At 41.6% G+C, this 16,098-nt stretch overlaps 1 protein-coding gene across 9 annotated transcripts in view; it reads left to right on the forward strand.

Moving 5' to 3' along the window:
* LOC140199090 (rho guanine nucleotide exchange factor TIAM1-like) overlaps positions 1-16,098 on the forward strand; it is a 299,957-nt gene that overhangs the window by 144,393 nt on the left and 139,466 nt on the right. For all 9 annotated transcript variants that reach the window (XM_072260579.1, XM_072260580.1, XM_072260582.1 and 6 more), the window contains one exon: positions 7,777-7,866. In XM_072260579.1, the coding sequence (XP_072116680.1) occupies positions 7,777-7,866 (90 nt within the window). The remainder of the gene's footprint in view (positions 1-7,776; positions 7,867-16,098) is intronic.

The raw sequence follows: 16,098 nt of genomic DNA on the forward strand, positions 1-16,098 counted from the left end.
GGCACACACGCCTTTTGTGCTGTTTTGTTTAATTTGAATGACTGGCCTGATTGATGCTTTTACTTAATTTGCGAAAAAATGTTGAATTAATAAGAATAAACTGTAAACTTAATTACATTTTCTTGAAATATATGTAACCAAAGTTTTTGACCTCCAGCTTTTCCTGTTTTCTAAGTGCCTTCTAAGTATGGTTCTTTTGAACCACTCTCACTGCAAACTGCCCCCTGTAATTTCCCTTTAAATAACATACTTTTGAACAGTCTGACTGAACGAGTGATCTCACGATCTCCGAAGGACTCAGCAGACTTAACTCTCAGGCATGCTTTAAGCAAGCCAGCTGGTGGCGTAGTGGCATCGGCACCGGACTTTGAGGTGAGTGGCAGCTCCTTGCATGCTTTCTATCCATGCTGGGTTGAGTGCCGACCTCGTAAAAAAATAGACAAAAATGCTAAAGAAAGGACAAGGTTGCCACCTGACTGACCACAAGGCGCAGAAAGGAACACCACACATGCTTTAAGCAGGCAAGGTCCATCTCTACGGCCGAAAGAGAGGGAGGAAGGGAGGACTCCAAACCAGGCTAAAATGAAGAGGTCTGAAACTTACTCTACCCGGCATCTTGTTAGCAAATGTACAGTCACTGGAGAACAAGACTGAGGGCAAGACTTATGTGTCAGAGGGAAATGAGGAATTACCTTGCTCTGTGTTACACAGAGACATGCTTCACTCTGGACACGCTGAATACATTGGTAAGACCCGAGGGCTTCTCGATCAACCAGATGGACTGGACTGCTGATTCAGAGAAGACAAAATGTGGGGGGGGGGGGGGTGTACGAGAATCTGTATTTCATGTTAATACTCTTTGTGGTGCTCAGATGCAGCGGTCTTTTGCACTCTCATTTCCTGACCTGGAACATCTGATGATTAAGTGCCGACTGTTCTACTTACCAAGGGAGTTTTCCTCCATGATTCTGGACCACAGTTTGCATACCGCCGAAGGCCGATGTTAAGCAGGCATTGGATGTATTGAGTGCTGCCATCAGCAAACAAGAAATGGCCTACCCTGACGCCTTTCAAATCATTGTTGGGGACTTCAATCAGACTTGTTTGAAGAAATTTCTGCTCAATTATCATCACTTGCATCATCAGGGGGTCCCAATACACTTGACCTCTGTCTGCTATAATATGGTTCGGAATACCTACTGTTCCATGCCTAGACTGCACTTTGGGAAATCTGATCACTTGGCTGTCCTGAATATAAGCAAAGGCTATAGAGCAAGGCTCCAGAGATAGGGACAACAAAGAGGTGGTCACGGGAGGTAGAGGAGTGGCTACAAGATTGCTTCAAGCCAATGGACTGGGCCATGTTCAAGGACTCATCAGAGGACCTGAGCCAATACCCCATGGTTGTCACAGACTTTATAAAAACTCTCGTAGATGAGTGTGACCCCACAATATCATTCAGAGTCTTCCCCGAACAGAAGCTTGGATGAAAGATGAGATCCGCAAACTGCTGATGGCCAGATCAGTCGCATTCAGGACTGGTGACCAAGTAAAATACTAGAGGTCCAGGTACGATCTCTGGAAAGCCATCCCATGTGTGAAGTGGCAATTCCGGGTCAAACTTGAATCACTGAAGGATGCTCGACAGCTGTGGCAGGGCTTGAATGCTATCATCTCCTGCAAAGTGGAAACAAGCAACATAAGTGACAACAAGGCTTTGCTCCCAGATGAGCTCAGTGCCTTTTGTGCTCACTTTGACTGTCAAGCCATGGAGGCACCTTCACAAACTCCCACAGCCCCTGATGACCCTGCAATTTCAGGAGGGTGAACCCATGGAAAGCATCTGTCTCTGATGGGGTAGCTGGCCGAGTACTGGAGTGTTGATCAACTGGCTAGAGTGTTCACTGATATTTTTAACCTCTCGTTTTCGCAGTCTGAGATACTCACCTGCTTCAAGCAGGCTTCAATTATACTGGTGCGTAATAAGAACATGGTAACCTGCATTAATGACTATCATCCATAGCACTTTGATCGATTGTGGTGAAGTGCTTTGTGATGAAGCATATCGCTCCTGCCTGAGAAGCAACTTAGATCCACTCCAATTCACCTACCATTACAATAGGTCAATAGCAGATGCCACTTTGTTAGCTCTTCACTCAACCCTGGAACATCTAGACAGTGAAGATGCATACATCAGGGTGCTTTTCATTGACTACAGCTCAGCATTCAATACTATCATCCCCTCAAAACTAATCAATGAGCTTCAATACCTTGGCCTCAATATCCCTTTGTGCAACTGGATTCTCGGTTTCCTCACTTGCAGACCCCAGTCCGTTCGGATTGGCAACAACATCTCCTCCACAATCTCCATCAGCACAGGTACACCACAAGGCTGTGTGCCTAGTCCCCTGCTCTACTTGCCTTATACTTACGGCTGTGAGGCTAAACACAGCTCCAATACCATATTTCAATTTGCTGAAGACACCACTGTCATTGGCCAAATTAAAGGTGGTGAAGAATCAGCATTATTGGAGGGAGATTGAAAATCTGGCTGAATGATGCAACAACAATCTCTCACTCAATGTCAGCAAGACCAAGGAGCAGATTACTGACCTCAGGAGGAGGAAACTGGAGGTCCATCAGCCAGTTCTCATTGGGTATCCGAGTTGGAGAGCATTATCAACTTTAATTTCCTCGGTGTTATCATTTCAGAGGATTTTTCCTGAGTCCAGCACATCGAAGGGCCTGTACTGTGCTGTACTATTCTATGTTCTATTATGGGAGGCAGGGTTTAAGGATCGGCACAACATTGTGGGCCAAAGGGCCTGTACTGTGCTGTACTATTCTATGTTCCATGTTTTATAAGTGCCATTACGAAGAAAGCACGGCAACACCTCTACTTTCTTAGAATTTTGAGAAGATTCTGCATGTCATCAAAAACTTTGATAAACTTCTACAGATGTGCAGTGGAGAGTACATTGACTGGTACGAAACACCGATGCCCTTGAATGGAAAGTGCTATAAAATGTAGTGGACACAGCCCTGTCCATCTCAGGTAAAGCCCTCCCCACCACTGAGCACATCTACACTGAGTGCTGTTGCAGGAAAGCAGCAACGATCATCAAGGACCTCCACCACCAAGGTCATGCTCTCTTCTCGCTGCTGCCATTAGGAAGAGGTACAGGAGCCTCAGATCCCACACCACCAGGTTCATGAACAGTTATTACCCCTCAACCATTAGGCTCTCGAACCAAAGGGGATAACTTCACTTGACTTCACTTGCTCCATCACTGAATGTCTCCTTTACTGTTTATAGCTCTGTCATACAGGACCTCTGCACCGTCCCCTCTCATTCAAAGAAGCTTTGTGATATCACACCGGAGGAAATATTGTATCATTTCTTAATGCATGTATTACTAAATGACAATAAAAAAGGACTATGTGTCTTCATTCTCTTACATTCAAGGGAATAAAGAACTGGCGTAGCTAAACTCTCCCTGTAACTCAGGTCTTCAGTTCATGACAACATCTTTGTAAATCTTCTCTGCACTCTTTTCCGTTTTAATCATGTGATGGTTATTGACTTCCTGGGCCAGGGTACCTCCTGTGTTTTGCTAAGCTTAGCTTTCTAGACACAGCAGCTGCCACTTGTAAAGATCAAACAGTTGTAAGTTAAACTTTCAACTAATATTCATTGTCCAGCTTTTATCATAAACAGGGGCCATTTTTCAGTTCCTAATATAAATGGAAAGCAGTAGTCAGTTTGAAGTTGAAAAAACACAGTTTTGCAAACATCCACTGTCAATATAACAAGATGTTGGCAACCTCACACCTATCTTATTGCTGAAGAGGTGCATTATAAGACAACTGATTATTTAATTTGGCCTGTATTAAACTAGGCAATGCTGGATAAATTATTCAGTTGAAGGAAGCTTGTAGACCAGATGGAGGCAATCACTTAGCACATTAATAACTGACCTATTAGTAAGTTGGAAGGTTTATGTACTCAAGGAAGTTAGCTTCACACCATTATTGAGGTGACCTGGGATCTGTGTCTCCAAGAAGCTTTTACATTGATTGTGTTAAAAGGTATCTGAAAGAATATCACGTGTGTGAAGCCACCTAAGTGGCAAAGAAACTGTGTAAACGTAGAGGGCAGTTCAGGCTTATTAGGAATGGGGTAAGGAACATCAAGCAGGATGAAAGAAACCCAGGGTGAATTAGAGTCCTTTTCTCTGGCTTCAATTTCTACAACAGATGACTGGTTCATCTGCATTGCTGTTATGTCTCTTATAGCTTATAGGAATTGTACCTGAGTCTTGGAAATCCTTTGTCTATTAGAAAGGATTTGTAATTTTGAAATCTTTTATAAGATAGAAATCCTCTGTGAGTTTTAAATGAGTTTTAAGAGTGTTGTTTAGATTTGAACATGTATCACTGAAAGTAAATGAATTGTGATTTAAGCTACTTTGTTGACTGGAAGTATCTTCTACTTGGTGGGGAGAGGGGATCAAATAGTGGTTACCGACAGCTAAACTCACTGTTGATGTTAAACTAGGGAATGAACAGTATAACCTCCCCTCCCTTCAGTGAGGGTACTCATGGCTATTGATATCAGATAGGACTTCGTTAGAGTTTAGAACTTTGTGGTCAGCAAACCCAATACCATCACACCCACATCTTTTCTGCAGTAGGGCAACCCAAACTGTGTACAGTACTCCAAGTCCAGTCTCACCAATGCCTTACACAACTACAACATGATGCCTGTATTCCTTTACTCATTGCCCTGATTGATGAATACCAGTGTGCTAAGTGTTTTTTTCACCACCCTGTCTACTTGTCAATTAACTATGATTTGAACAATCAGCTATGCAGTTATATTCCTAGGTCCCGCTGTTCTACCGCTCCCCCTCGTGCCTTATCGTTCAAAGTATAAGTCCTATGCTGGTTTGATATTCCAAAATAGTTTGAATTCCACCATCAATTTCATTTTCACTCCAAATTACAGCATCTGCAATCTTTTTCTAACCTAAATGTTTTGGTTACTGAGAACAAGCTTGTCTTATATTGGGAGATGGCTTAGGCTCCTGGTGCCTCATAAGCCCATCCTTATGGAGGAAGGGATTCATTTTGGATTGCTGTTCAGATGAATCAACAGCAACCTAGTGAACAAAGTGAACCACCTTCATGTGAACTTTGGTTGCATGAGAGGGATAATCTTTATAACAGATCATTTGAAATAGTATATTTGGGCATTTATGGCTGTTTATATTCACTTTATTTTTACATTTTGATGAAGAAAAATATGAAATAATAATTGGACAGGGAGAAAGAAGTGGATGTACAACTGAAATACAAAAAGATGCACTGGTGTTAATACCCACCTTCTCGGATTTATTTTCCAAGATTTCATGTTGCTGGAGAAAAAAAAGATGACCACTATGTGGTGCTGCAGAGCACTTGTACTTTATTAACAATGAAAAAGCGTCCCAATATATTCTCCAGTTCACTACTAAACAAAATTCCGTTGGTTGATCCAAAAAATATTGAAATCCTATATCAATGCTTTTCTTGGTTATGGTAATATGAAAAATTGAATTATGTTGAATTATGTTTATTGTGTAGCATATGGATGCCACAAGCAAGCACTGGATTGATATTGTCTGTCTGTCCCTAAGAACTGAGAGCCATCCAGGGCATTTCAGAGATTAGTTAAGGGCCATGCATATTGCTTTGAGTCCGGAGTTACATCCCAGACTGTGAAGCAATACATATTTCTTTTTCTTAAGGGCATTGATTAATCAACGTGATTCTGACAACCCAGTTACTTCACGGTCACCATGACTGACACAATTGGACTATTGTAGAGTTCAATGTTCAAGCAGAAAAATGGGAGTTGCAATTAATCATGACCTTACTCAATGGCAGAAAAACCACAAAGAGCTATATTGGACTACCCTTGCTTCCATTTCTTATGTTCTTATAGTCTTAACTGTCCCATGTGCAAAATAGGTGACCCAGGACTAAAACAACTTTGGGCGCATGCATTGTAGCTTTAGCAAAGAACTTATGGAGAAAATTAGTTTTATTTCAGCTGCAACCAAATAGTAGAGATCAGCATTACATTAAACATTCCTTCCATTCTGGTGATTTATAGTGGTGCTAGGAGGTTTGTGAACCCTGTAGAATTTTCTCTATTTCTGCATAAATATAACCTAAAATGTGATCCGATTTTCATGTTAAGTCCTAAAACTAGATAAACAGAACCCAATTAAATAAGTAACGCAAAAATGTTCTACTTGTTCATTTAGTTATTGAGAAACATGTACTTGTTGGAAAAAGTATGTTAACCTCTGGGGTAATGCTTTCTACAGACAACAGCTACTTGGAGTCAGCTGTACCAATTAATGAGATAAGATAGGAGGTGTTGGTTGTAGAGCTGCTGTGCCCTATAAAAAAGACACACAAAGTCAGGTTACTGTTGGGGTTCATGGAAGGATACCACAGAGGAAACTACTGCTCTCCAAAAAAAAAGACATTGCTCCATGTCTCAATTTTGGAAAAGACCACCTGTGTATTCTACAATGCTTCTAGGACAATGTTCTGTGGACAGATGAGACAAAAGTTGAACTTTTTGGCAGAAATGCACATTATTATGTTTGGAGGAAAAAGGGCACTGCACACCAACACCAAAACATCATCCGAACTGTGAAACATGGTGGAAGGAGCATCATGGTTTGGGACTGCTTTGCTGTTTCAGGGCCTGTATAGCTTGCAGTGGTTGAGGGAGCAATGAATTCAAAATTGTATCAAGACATTTTACAGGAGAATGTCAGGGTAGCAATCTGTCACCTGATGCTTAGTAGAAGCTGGATAATGCAACAAGACAATGATCCGAAACACAAGAGTAAACCAGCAACAGAATGGTTTAAAAGGAAGAAAATCTGTGTTTTCCAATGGCCAAGTCAAAATCCTGACCTGAATCCTATAGGAATGTTGTGGAAGGACCTGAAGCAAGCAGTTCATGCAAGGAAACCCACCAATCCCAGAGCTGAAGCAGATTTGTAAGGAGGAATGTCCTAAAACTCTTCTAAGCCGATGTGCGGGACTGAACAACACTTACCAGAAATGATTGGTTGAAGTTATTGCTGTACGGGTGGGGGGGGCGGGGTGGGTGCAGTCACACCAGTTACTGAAAGCAATGGTTCACATACTTTTTTCCAACAAGTACATGTAATATTGGATCATTTTTCTCAATAAATAAATGAAAAAGTATAATGTTTTTCGTGTTATTTATTTAATTAGGTTCTCTTTAATTTTAGGACTTGCGTGAAGATCTGATCACATTTGAGGGTATATTTATGCAGAAATAGAGAAAATTCTACAGGGTTCACAAACTTCCTAGCATCACTGTAGATGTTTCAATTGATGTATTTGATGACCTTGGTGAGGTATTCATATTGCATGAATTACTGTGGTTTGGAAAGATAATTCTATTACTCTATTTGCTGCAAGTGCCCAGTGCACAATGGTAAATTCCCTGTCAACTGTCATAAGAAAACTCTAACATTTGTACCTTTGAAATTCAATTAATTAATTATAATCAGCTGTTAACAATTATCAGCATTTTCCCTGTGAATTTTACTGTTTCATCAAATCTCCTTGTTTATTATGATGTAAAATATTAAGTATTTTTTGGACTAAAGTTTGTATTGTTATAAAATATTTATTTATTGTAATTTTCTTTAAATAACTAGCATTCCTTTCTTCCTTTAGGATTTTGTGTCTCTTTAGTTGAAGAGGAAGAATCACACCAAAAAATGATTATTACAGATGTTAAAGAAGGAGGTCTAGCTTCATCTAAAGGTAGTTCAGTTTTCTTAAGAAAAATGATTATAGAATTTCACTTTGCCTATCGTAAAGGTTAGGGTTACAGTTTTCTTAATCTATATGACAGATTAACTAGATGTTACTTGCAATAAAATTCTTAACTTTAACATTTGGGAAATATATAGAAAGTGCAGCTTATTGTTAAGTTGAGGTGTTCGATGATGGTAATTGTTTTGACGGTTCTGCTGTTGCGTAATTAAGAACTTTATTCTGTAAACCACTCTTCACAAGTCTGTTTCATTCCTCTACTGTATTTTAATCCTTGTTTAGACTTGTACAGTAATAATTTTAGTCATTAGTATTGTTTGTTATCACCCCAATCCTGACTTCTGAGAACTACATTGGAGGAGTAAATAAAAATAAGTCCTTGAACCAAGTCTTAGAGTAAAAATTTCTTCTGGAATTAATGGGAAGACACACCCAATTCAATGTTTTCCAAGTTGATATACAGTAGTCCTTGGAGCTTTGCCGGAATTAGTGTAATGGTTGATGCAATGAGTGCAAATCTCAAGAATGTCAGTAATTTTCTGAGTTTGGGTTCATGTATTCTATAGATTTGATGCTGAGATTACAGGATAGAAGTGTGCTGTGGAATGTTCAACATTTGGAGAGAAAAATTGGCTGCATAAAGTTTTAATTCTGGAAAAAGCTCTCATTTTACTTCACTTGCAGTGCATATAAAAAACTATTTAATGCTACTTGCCTATTGAAAAGATCTTTTACAGTCTCCTTTCAGAAATCACGGCATAGCAATTGAACATTTTTTTTATAATATTCTTGATTTCTTTCATTTGGGGAAGGAGGGGTAAATACAGCCCGCAGGAAAAAAATCAGATATTAGCATGTAATTCGCATGGAGTTCAGTGAGAGCCTCCTTCTCTGTGATCTCTGCTACCCTCCGACTCTTTGACCATGTACTCACCAAGACTTGCTACCACAGCCACTTATCCTTCCTGGGAATTTGACTTTGCTGCCATCTTGTACCACCTGGCATCCAGCTCCGTTTTCAGGTCACTCGGTTTGGACCCACCAAGGGTCCCAGGTATTCGCGTTCAATTACCTATTTCTCCCGTGGTTTCTCCCTCCAAATTCTATGCGCCACCCTCTCGGCGGTGCAGAAATACCTGGTGACCCTGTCTCAGTCTCTAACACAGCTCCAGGTCTCCCTCTCTTCTGCCTGTCATGAACCTCTCTGATAGTTCATCCTCTGCTGGACCCCCAACTTCAGCTGTCAATTTCTTACCTTCCTGGCATCCAGTAAGGATCAGAAGATTGTCCATCTCCAGACAGTGGATCCTGCTGTCTCCAACTCCAGTACTGACATCCCTGGATGCCCCCAGAGCGTGATCCCTGCTGCTTCCTGTTTGGATCTAAATTCAATTGGAAGCTCCCAGACTGCGACTTAGTTCAACCCCTGCTTCAACGGCCCTGGACTTAACTGAACCTGTGATACAATTGTTGCTAATCCCAGTTCCAACGACCCCAAATGGAACCGGACTTCAGATTCCATTGCCACCAGCTCCAGTTCCTATGACCCTGGACACCTTCCGACTGCCAATTCTGTAGTCTGGATCTTGGCTGCCTGCGCCTCCAGGACAAGACTTTCCTGTCTGCTACTGGGTCCCCAGGATCTCTTTCGCCATCACTACTCTCCAACCCTGAATTCCTCAGGCTCTACCATCAACTTTATGGAGCCTCCATTTTCCTCCCATCCCACCTTCCCTGAACATCCTAAACTCTCCCCTCTCTTCTGGTGCCACCAACTCTCTTCCCCCCTCTGATCCATGCCGTGTCTTCACTATTCTCTCAGATTTTCCCCTCTCTGAGGTGCAACACTCTATCCTCATCATGGGCCTCACCTTCGTCTCCCTCTGCCCACACCTCAGTGAGTTTCTCATCACGGTCCTCACTTTTGTCTCCCTCAGCCTGCACCTTAGTGAGTTCTGTGCCTGGCACGATGCTGAGCCTCTGTCTCTAAGACCACTTTTTTGGCAAGAAATTCACACCCAGCACTGATGACCCCTTCTCCAGTCTCCAGCCCTTCTCCTCCTATTCTTGGACAACCTGCTCAGGTTCTCTGCCTGCTGTGGATCTTTCCATCTTGAAGTGTCGACAAAACATCAACACTCCTCTCTCCTCCATGAACATTATTCAATCCTTCATCTCCTCCCACTTTCTCCAGACTTCCTGCATCCGCATGGGCCATAGCTATTCCTGCCTTTTCATTGGCTACATCAGATATCCTGAAAAGGAATGCTGCATCCTGGGAACAGATGCTTCCGAGATTGATGCTTCCCTCACCCGCATCCCTCTATTTCCCTAATATACGTGCTCACCCCATCTTCCTGCCGCCTTAACAGTGACAGAATTCCTCTTGTCACTGGCCTATCACTTCCCTCTTGGTCCCCTCATCGTTCCCTTTCTCTTATGGTCCACCCTCCTCTCCTATCAGATTCCTTCCTCTCCAGCCTTTACCTTTCTTCCCCACCTTACTTCAACTATCACCTCCTTCCTCTCCCCCACCTTTTTACTCTATCATCTAGCCCCTTCCTTTCTTGTCCTGAAGTAAGGTCTCAGCCCAAAATGTCAACTGTTTATTAATTTCCCCATAGATGCTGCCTGACCTCCTGAGTTCCTCCAGCACTTTGTATGTGTTGCTCTGGATGTCCAGCATCTGCAGAATTTTTAGTGTTTATGATTAGAATGTAATGTTAGTTATTAGTTCATAGACAATACTGCTTATACTTAGGTAAACCAGAATGTACTAGCTTCCTTGAAGGATCATCTTTAGAAAATCAATGTGTGTATATATATTGCAGGCATCAGTTAGTAAAGTATCGTTCCCATCATCACATTGTTCTTATTCATACTGTTCATAAAATTACATAATGAGCACCATCTACAATCTGACACCTTATTTTGATTAAAAACCCATTTAGAAACTTGTGATGAAAAATATTTAATTGCAAAAGCTAGATTTGAATGCATCACATAAGAAGAAATTAGGATCATATCACAAGCCTTTCTATTGGTGCTTTTGAATTTCTATTTTATAATTAACTAAATTATTACTCAGAACATTGAGTGGTATTAAGGCTGTGGTTAAGATGAAGAAGGAGGTGCATAGAGGGTACAGGCAGGAAGGAACAAATGAGGTACTTGAGTATAAAAAAAAGCAGGAGAAAACTTAAGAAGGAAATCAGTGGGGCTAAAAGAAGGCATGAGGCTTCTCTTGTAGACAAGATGAAGGAGAATCCCAAAGGCATCGACAGATATATTGAGAGTAATATGATAGCAGGGGATAAAATTCGTCCTCTTGAAGATCAGAGTGGATATCTAAGCATGAAGCTGAAAGGGATGGCAGTAATCTTATATTTTTTTGCATCTATATTTGCTCAGGAGATGGACAAGTCTTTAGAAGTGATGCAAGCAGCAGTGAGGTTATGGATCATGTACAGATTACAGAGGAGGATCTTTGCTGACTTGAGACAAACTAGGGTGGATAAATCTTCAGGGTGTGACAAGGTATTCCCCTGGACAGTGTGAGAGGTGGTGCTGAAACTGCAGGGGCCAGTAGCAGAGATATTTAAAACATCCTTAGCAACTGGTGAGGTGCTGGAGGATTGGAGGATAGCTAATATTGTTCTGTTGTTTAAGAAAGGCTCTGAGAATATACCAGCAAGTTATAGGTCTGTGAGCTTGACATCGGTAGTGTGTAAGTTATTGGAAGGTATTCTAATAGTCTGGATAGTTAAGTATTTGGACAGACAGGGACTGATTAGGGATAGTCAACATGGCTATGCGTGTGGTAGGTCATGTCTATTCAATCTTATGTGGTTTTTTGAGGAAGTTACCAGGAAAGTTGATGAAGGCAAGGCAGTGGATGAAAGTGGAATCACGGGTAGATAGGGTCGTAACGAGAGATTTTTGGCATATTGGCCTTCACAAATCAAAGTATTGAGAACAGGAGTTGGGATGTTATGTTGAAATTGTATTAAACGTTAGTGAGGCTTAATTTGGAGTATTGTATCCTGTTCTGGTCACCTACCTGCAGGAAAGATGTCAATAAGATTGAAAGAAGCAGAGAAAATTTACGAGGATGTTGCCTGCTCTTGAGGACCTGAGTGTAGGGAAGGGTTGAATAGCTTAGGACTATATTCCCTAGAGCGTAGGAGAATGCGGGAACATTTGATAAGAGGTATACAAAATTATGAGGAGTATAGATAGGGTAAATGCAAGCAGGCTTTTTCCACCGAGGTTGGGTGAGACTAGAACTAGTCCTAGGTTAAGGGTGAAAGGTGAAATATTTAAGGGGAACTTCTTCACTCAGAGGGTGGTGAGCGTGTGGAATGAGCTGCTAGCAGAAGTCGCGGATGCGCGTTCGATTTCAACAGAAGGAAAATTTGGATAGGTACATAGATGGGAGAGGTACGGCGGGTTATGGTCTGGGTGCTGGTCATTGGACTAGATAGATTAATAGTTTGACATGGACTAGATGGGCCGAAGGGCTTGTTTCTGTGCTGTAGTGTTCTATGACTCTATAACTAGCTCTAGATTGCAGGAGAGAATAAACATCCTGCGAGCTAGATGCCAACGCATCAGGATTTCCTTACAATTAGATTGTAGATTATTAGAATTGTACGGCCCGGACTAGTTCAGCATGGGCCGAAAGTCTTGTTTCTGTGCTGTAGTGCTCTCTGATTTATAATTATATCCTTTTTTGTTTGTTGCATTTATATGTACTGAGAATGATCACATAGAACAGGAACAATTTGAGAATTTTTGAGATGAATGCACTAGTGCAGGTGTGAGATGTATGTCTGATCTGGAGGTAACAATAGTCTGGTTGACATTTCCAGCAGTAGTTATGGTTCAGCTTTAGACAGTTGCTATTGGAGAAGATTAGATTTATAAGGTGCATTTTGACTTTAATGTTTTAACTAGATATATTATTCTCGGGCTCAGTGTGGCAGTATTCCAGTTCATGCCAAGAATTGCTGCAGTGCTCTTATATTAAAATACGGCAATTCAATTAAACTCCAAAAATTTGGCGAATTGTATATTTCTTAGGGCTTTCCTAAAAATTTGTCTAAAAGATTAGCATATAGTCATAGTCACAGTCATAGTCAAAGTTATACTTTATTGATCTCCGGGGAAATTGGTTTTCGTTACAGTTGCACCATAAATAATTAAATAGTAATAAAACAATAAATAATTAAATAGTAATATGTAAATTATGCCAGGAAATAAGTCCAGGACCAGCCTATTGGCTCAGGGTGTCTGATCCTCCAAGGAAGGAGTTGTAAAGTTTGATGGCCCCAGGCAGGAATGATTTCCTATGACGCTCTGTGTTGCATCTCAGTGGAATGAGTCTCTGGCTGAATGTACTCCTGTGCCCACCCAGTACATTATGTAGTGAATGGGAGACATTGAGCAAGATGGCATGCAACTTGGACAGCATCCTCTTTTCAGACACCACCGTCAGAGAGTCCAGCTCCATCCCCACAAGATCACTGGCCTTACGAATGAGTTTGTTGATTCTGTTGGTGTCTGCTACCCTCAGCCTGCTGCCCTAGCACACAACAGCAAACATGATCGCACTGGCCACCACAGACTCGTAGAACATCCTCAGCATCGTCCAACAGATGTTAAAGGACCTCAGTCTCCTCAGGAAATAGAGATGGCTCTGACCCTTCTTGTAGACAGCCTCAGTGTTCTTTGACCAGTCCAGTTTATTGTCAATTCGTATCCCCAAGTATTTGTAATCCTCCACCATGTCCACACTGACCCCCTGGATGGAAACAGGGGTCACCGGTGCCTTAGCTCTCCTCAGGTCTACCACCAGCTCCTTAGTCTTTTTCACATTAAGCTGCAGATAATTCTGCTCACACCATGAGACAAAGTTTCCTACTGTAGCCCTGTACTCAGCCTCATCTCCCTTGCTGATGCATCCAACTATGGCAGAGTCATCCGAAAACTTCTGAAGATGACAAGACTCTGTGCAGTAGTTGAAGTCTGAGGTGTAAATGGTGAAGAGAAAGGGAGACAAGACAGTCCCCTGTGGAGCCCCAGTGCTGCTGATCACTCTGTCGGGGACACAGTGTTGCAAGCACACTGGTAAAAAACATTTGTTGCCATATACAATCTGCTGGAACATCTAGAGGGTCAGGAGGAGGAAAGAAATTATCAATGATTTTGGTTGAAACCCTGAATCAAGACTGAGTTATTCCAGAAAGATTTTTTAAAATTATTTTTATTTATTGAGATACAGCATGGAATAGGCTCTCCTGGCCCTTTTGAGCTGCACCATCCAGCAAACCCTGATTCAACCCGAGCCTAATCATGGGTCATTTTACAATAACGAATTACCCTACCACCTGGTACCTTTTTGGACTGTGGGAGGAAACTGGAGCACCCAGAGGAACCCAAGGGTTTATATTCGATCATCTGCAGACCGTTGCATTTCCAAAAAAAGGATTCATTTTGATTACTGCTCCTCAGATGTAATGAAAATTTAGCTATTCTTAATAGTTTAATGACTTTGCCGAAGCCTTTGAATCTGTTGGCTCAGGCAATTTTTTTTAAAGCTTTGGCCAGGTTGGGGTTGATACACATTTTGTTAGTCTTATAATCAGAATTATATATTACATTGTCCACTTTATTCAAAAAGAGTAAGATCTGGACTAGACCCATCTCTGCCATGTCGGGAAATAAATAGGATAGGCCACTTTGCTCCCTTTTATTCAACATGGTCATAGATATTTTATTATGTTCTTGAAATAGGGATGGGTGCTGTTTTTATTTGGGCACTCATGATATTGCCTTCACTGATGTGAGTGATTTGTACAAGAGCATGCTGAAGAAATGAATTTTTTTTTAAAGAAAATGGGCTTTAAGGTCAATATCAATAAGAAGGTGGGGTTCTGTATGGTTTCTAAGAATAAGATTTTGATTTTTTTAATTCACTCAATATCTGGTCTGTTGTATGGTCATGTTGTCAAGTTTGCCAATGACATGATAGTGGTGGGGCTCATCACCAACAACAATGAAATGGCCTACAGAGAGGAGGTGTTGGAGCTCAAGGCCTGGTGCCAGGCAAATTACCTCTTCCTCAATGTCAACAAGACAAAGGAGATGGTTATCTGCTTCAGGAAATCCTGCACTACTCACACCCTTGTTCACATTGCTGGCACAGGAGTGGAAACTGGTGGCACTTTCAGACTCCTGGAAGTGCACATCTCACACAACCTCTCACGTTCCCAGAACACAATCTCTACAATCCAGAAAGCTCACCAGTGCCACTACTTTCTGAGAAGGTTTAAGCGGGCTGAGAGCTGGTCTATGTACATAAATACTCAAGATCTTCTGCAGATGCAAAGTTGAGAGCATCCTAACATGCTGCATCACTGTGTGGAATGAATATTGCACTGTGGTGGACAGGGGAGCTCTACAACGGGTAGTTAAAACTGCGCAATGCACCAGCTTATCCACCACCAGAGATGTATATACAGAAAAGGCGCTGGAAAAAGGCCTGCAATATCATGAAGGATCTCACCCCCCCCCCCCACCCCGCTTATGGACTATAATAGTAGCATCCCTATCAAGACCACTAGACTCAACAAAGGTTACTTCCCCCAAGCCATCAGGCTGATCAACACGTCTACCCATTTAAACCACCCCATGTATGTCACCTAGTGTCACCTTATGTACATACAATCAGTCTACAGTGGCATGCAAGAACTTGGGCACCCCGTTCAAAATTTCTGTTACTGTGAGTAGTTAAGTGAGTAGGAGATGAACTGATCTCCAAAAGTCATAAAGTTAAAGATGAAACATTCCTTTCAACATTTTAAGCAAGATTAATGTGTTATTTTTGTCTTGTACAATTTTAGAGTGGGAAAAAAAGGGAAGGAGCACCATGCAAATGTTTGGGTACCCCAAGAGATTTGAGCTCCCAGATAACTTTTACCAGAGTCTCAGACCTTAATTAGCTTGTTAGGGCTATGGCTTGTTCACAGTCATCATTAGGAAAGGCCAAGTGATGCAAATTTCAAAGCTTTATAAATACCCTGACTCCTCAAACCATGTTCCAACAACCAGCAGTCATGGGCTCTTCTAAGCAGCTGCCTAGTACTTTGAAAATTAAAATAAATGATGCCCACAAAGCAGGAGAAGGCTAGAAGAAGATAGCAAAGCATTTTCAGGTAG

This window comes from Mobula birostris, chromosome 6 (assembly GCF_030028105.1).
Source record: "Mobula birostris isolate sMobBir1 chromosome 6, sMobBir1.hap1, whole genome shotgun sequence".
Lineage (NCBI taxonomy): Eukaryota > Metazoa > Chordata > Chondrichthyes > Myliobatiformes > Myliobatidae > Mobula > Mobula birostris.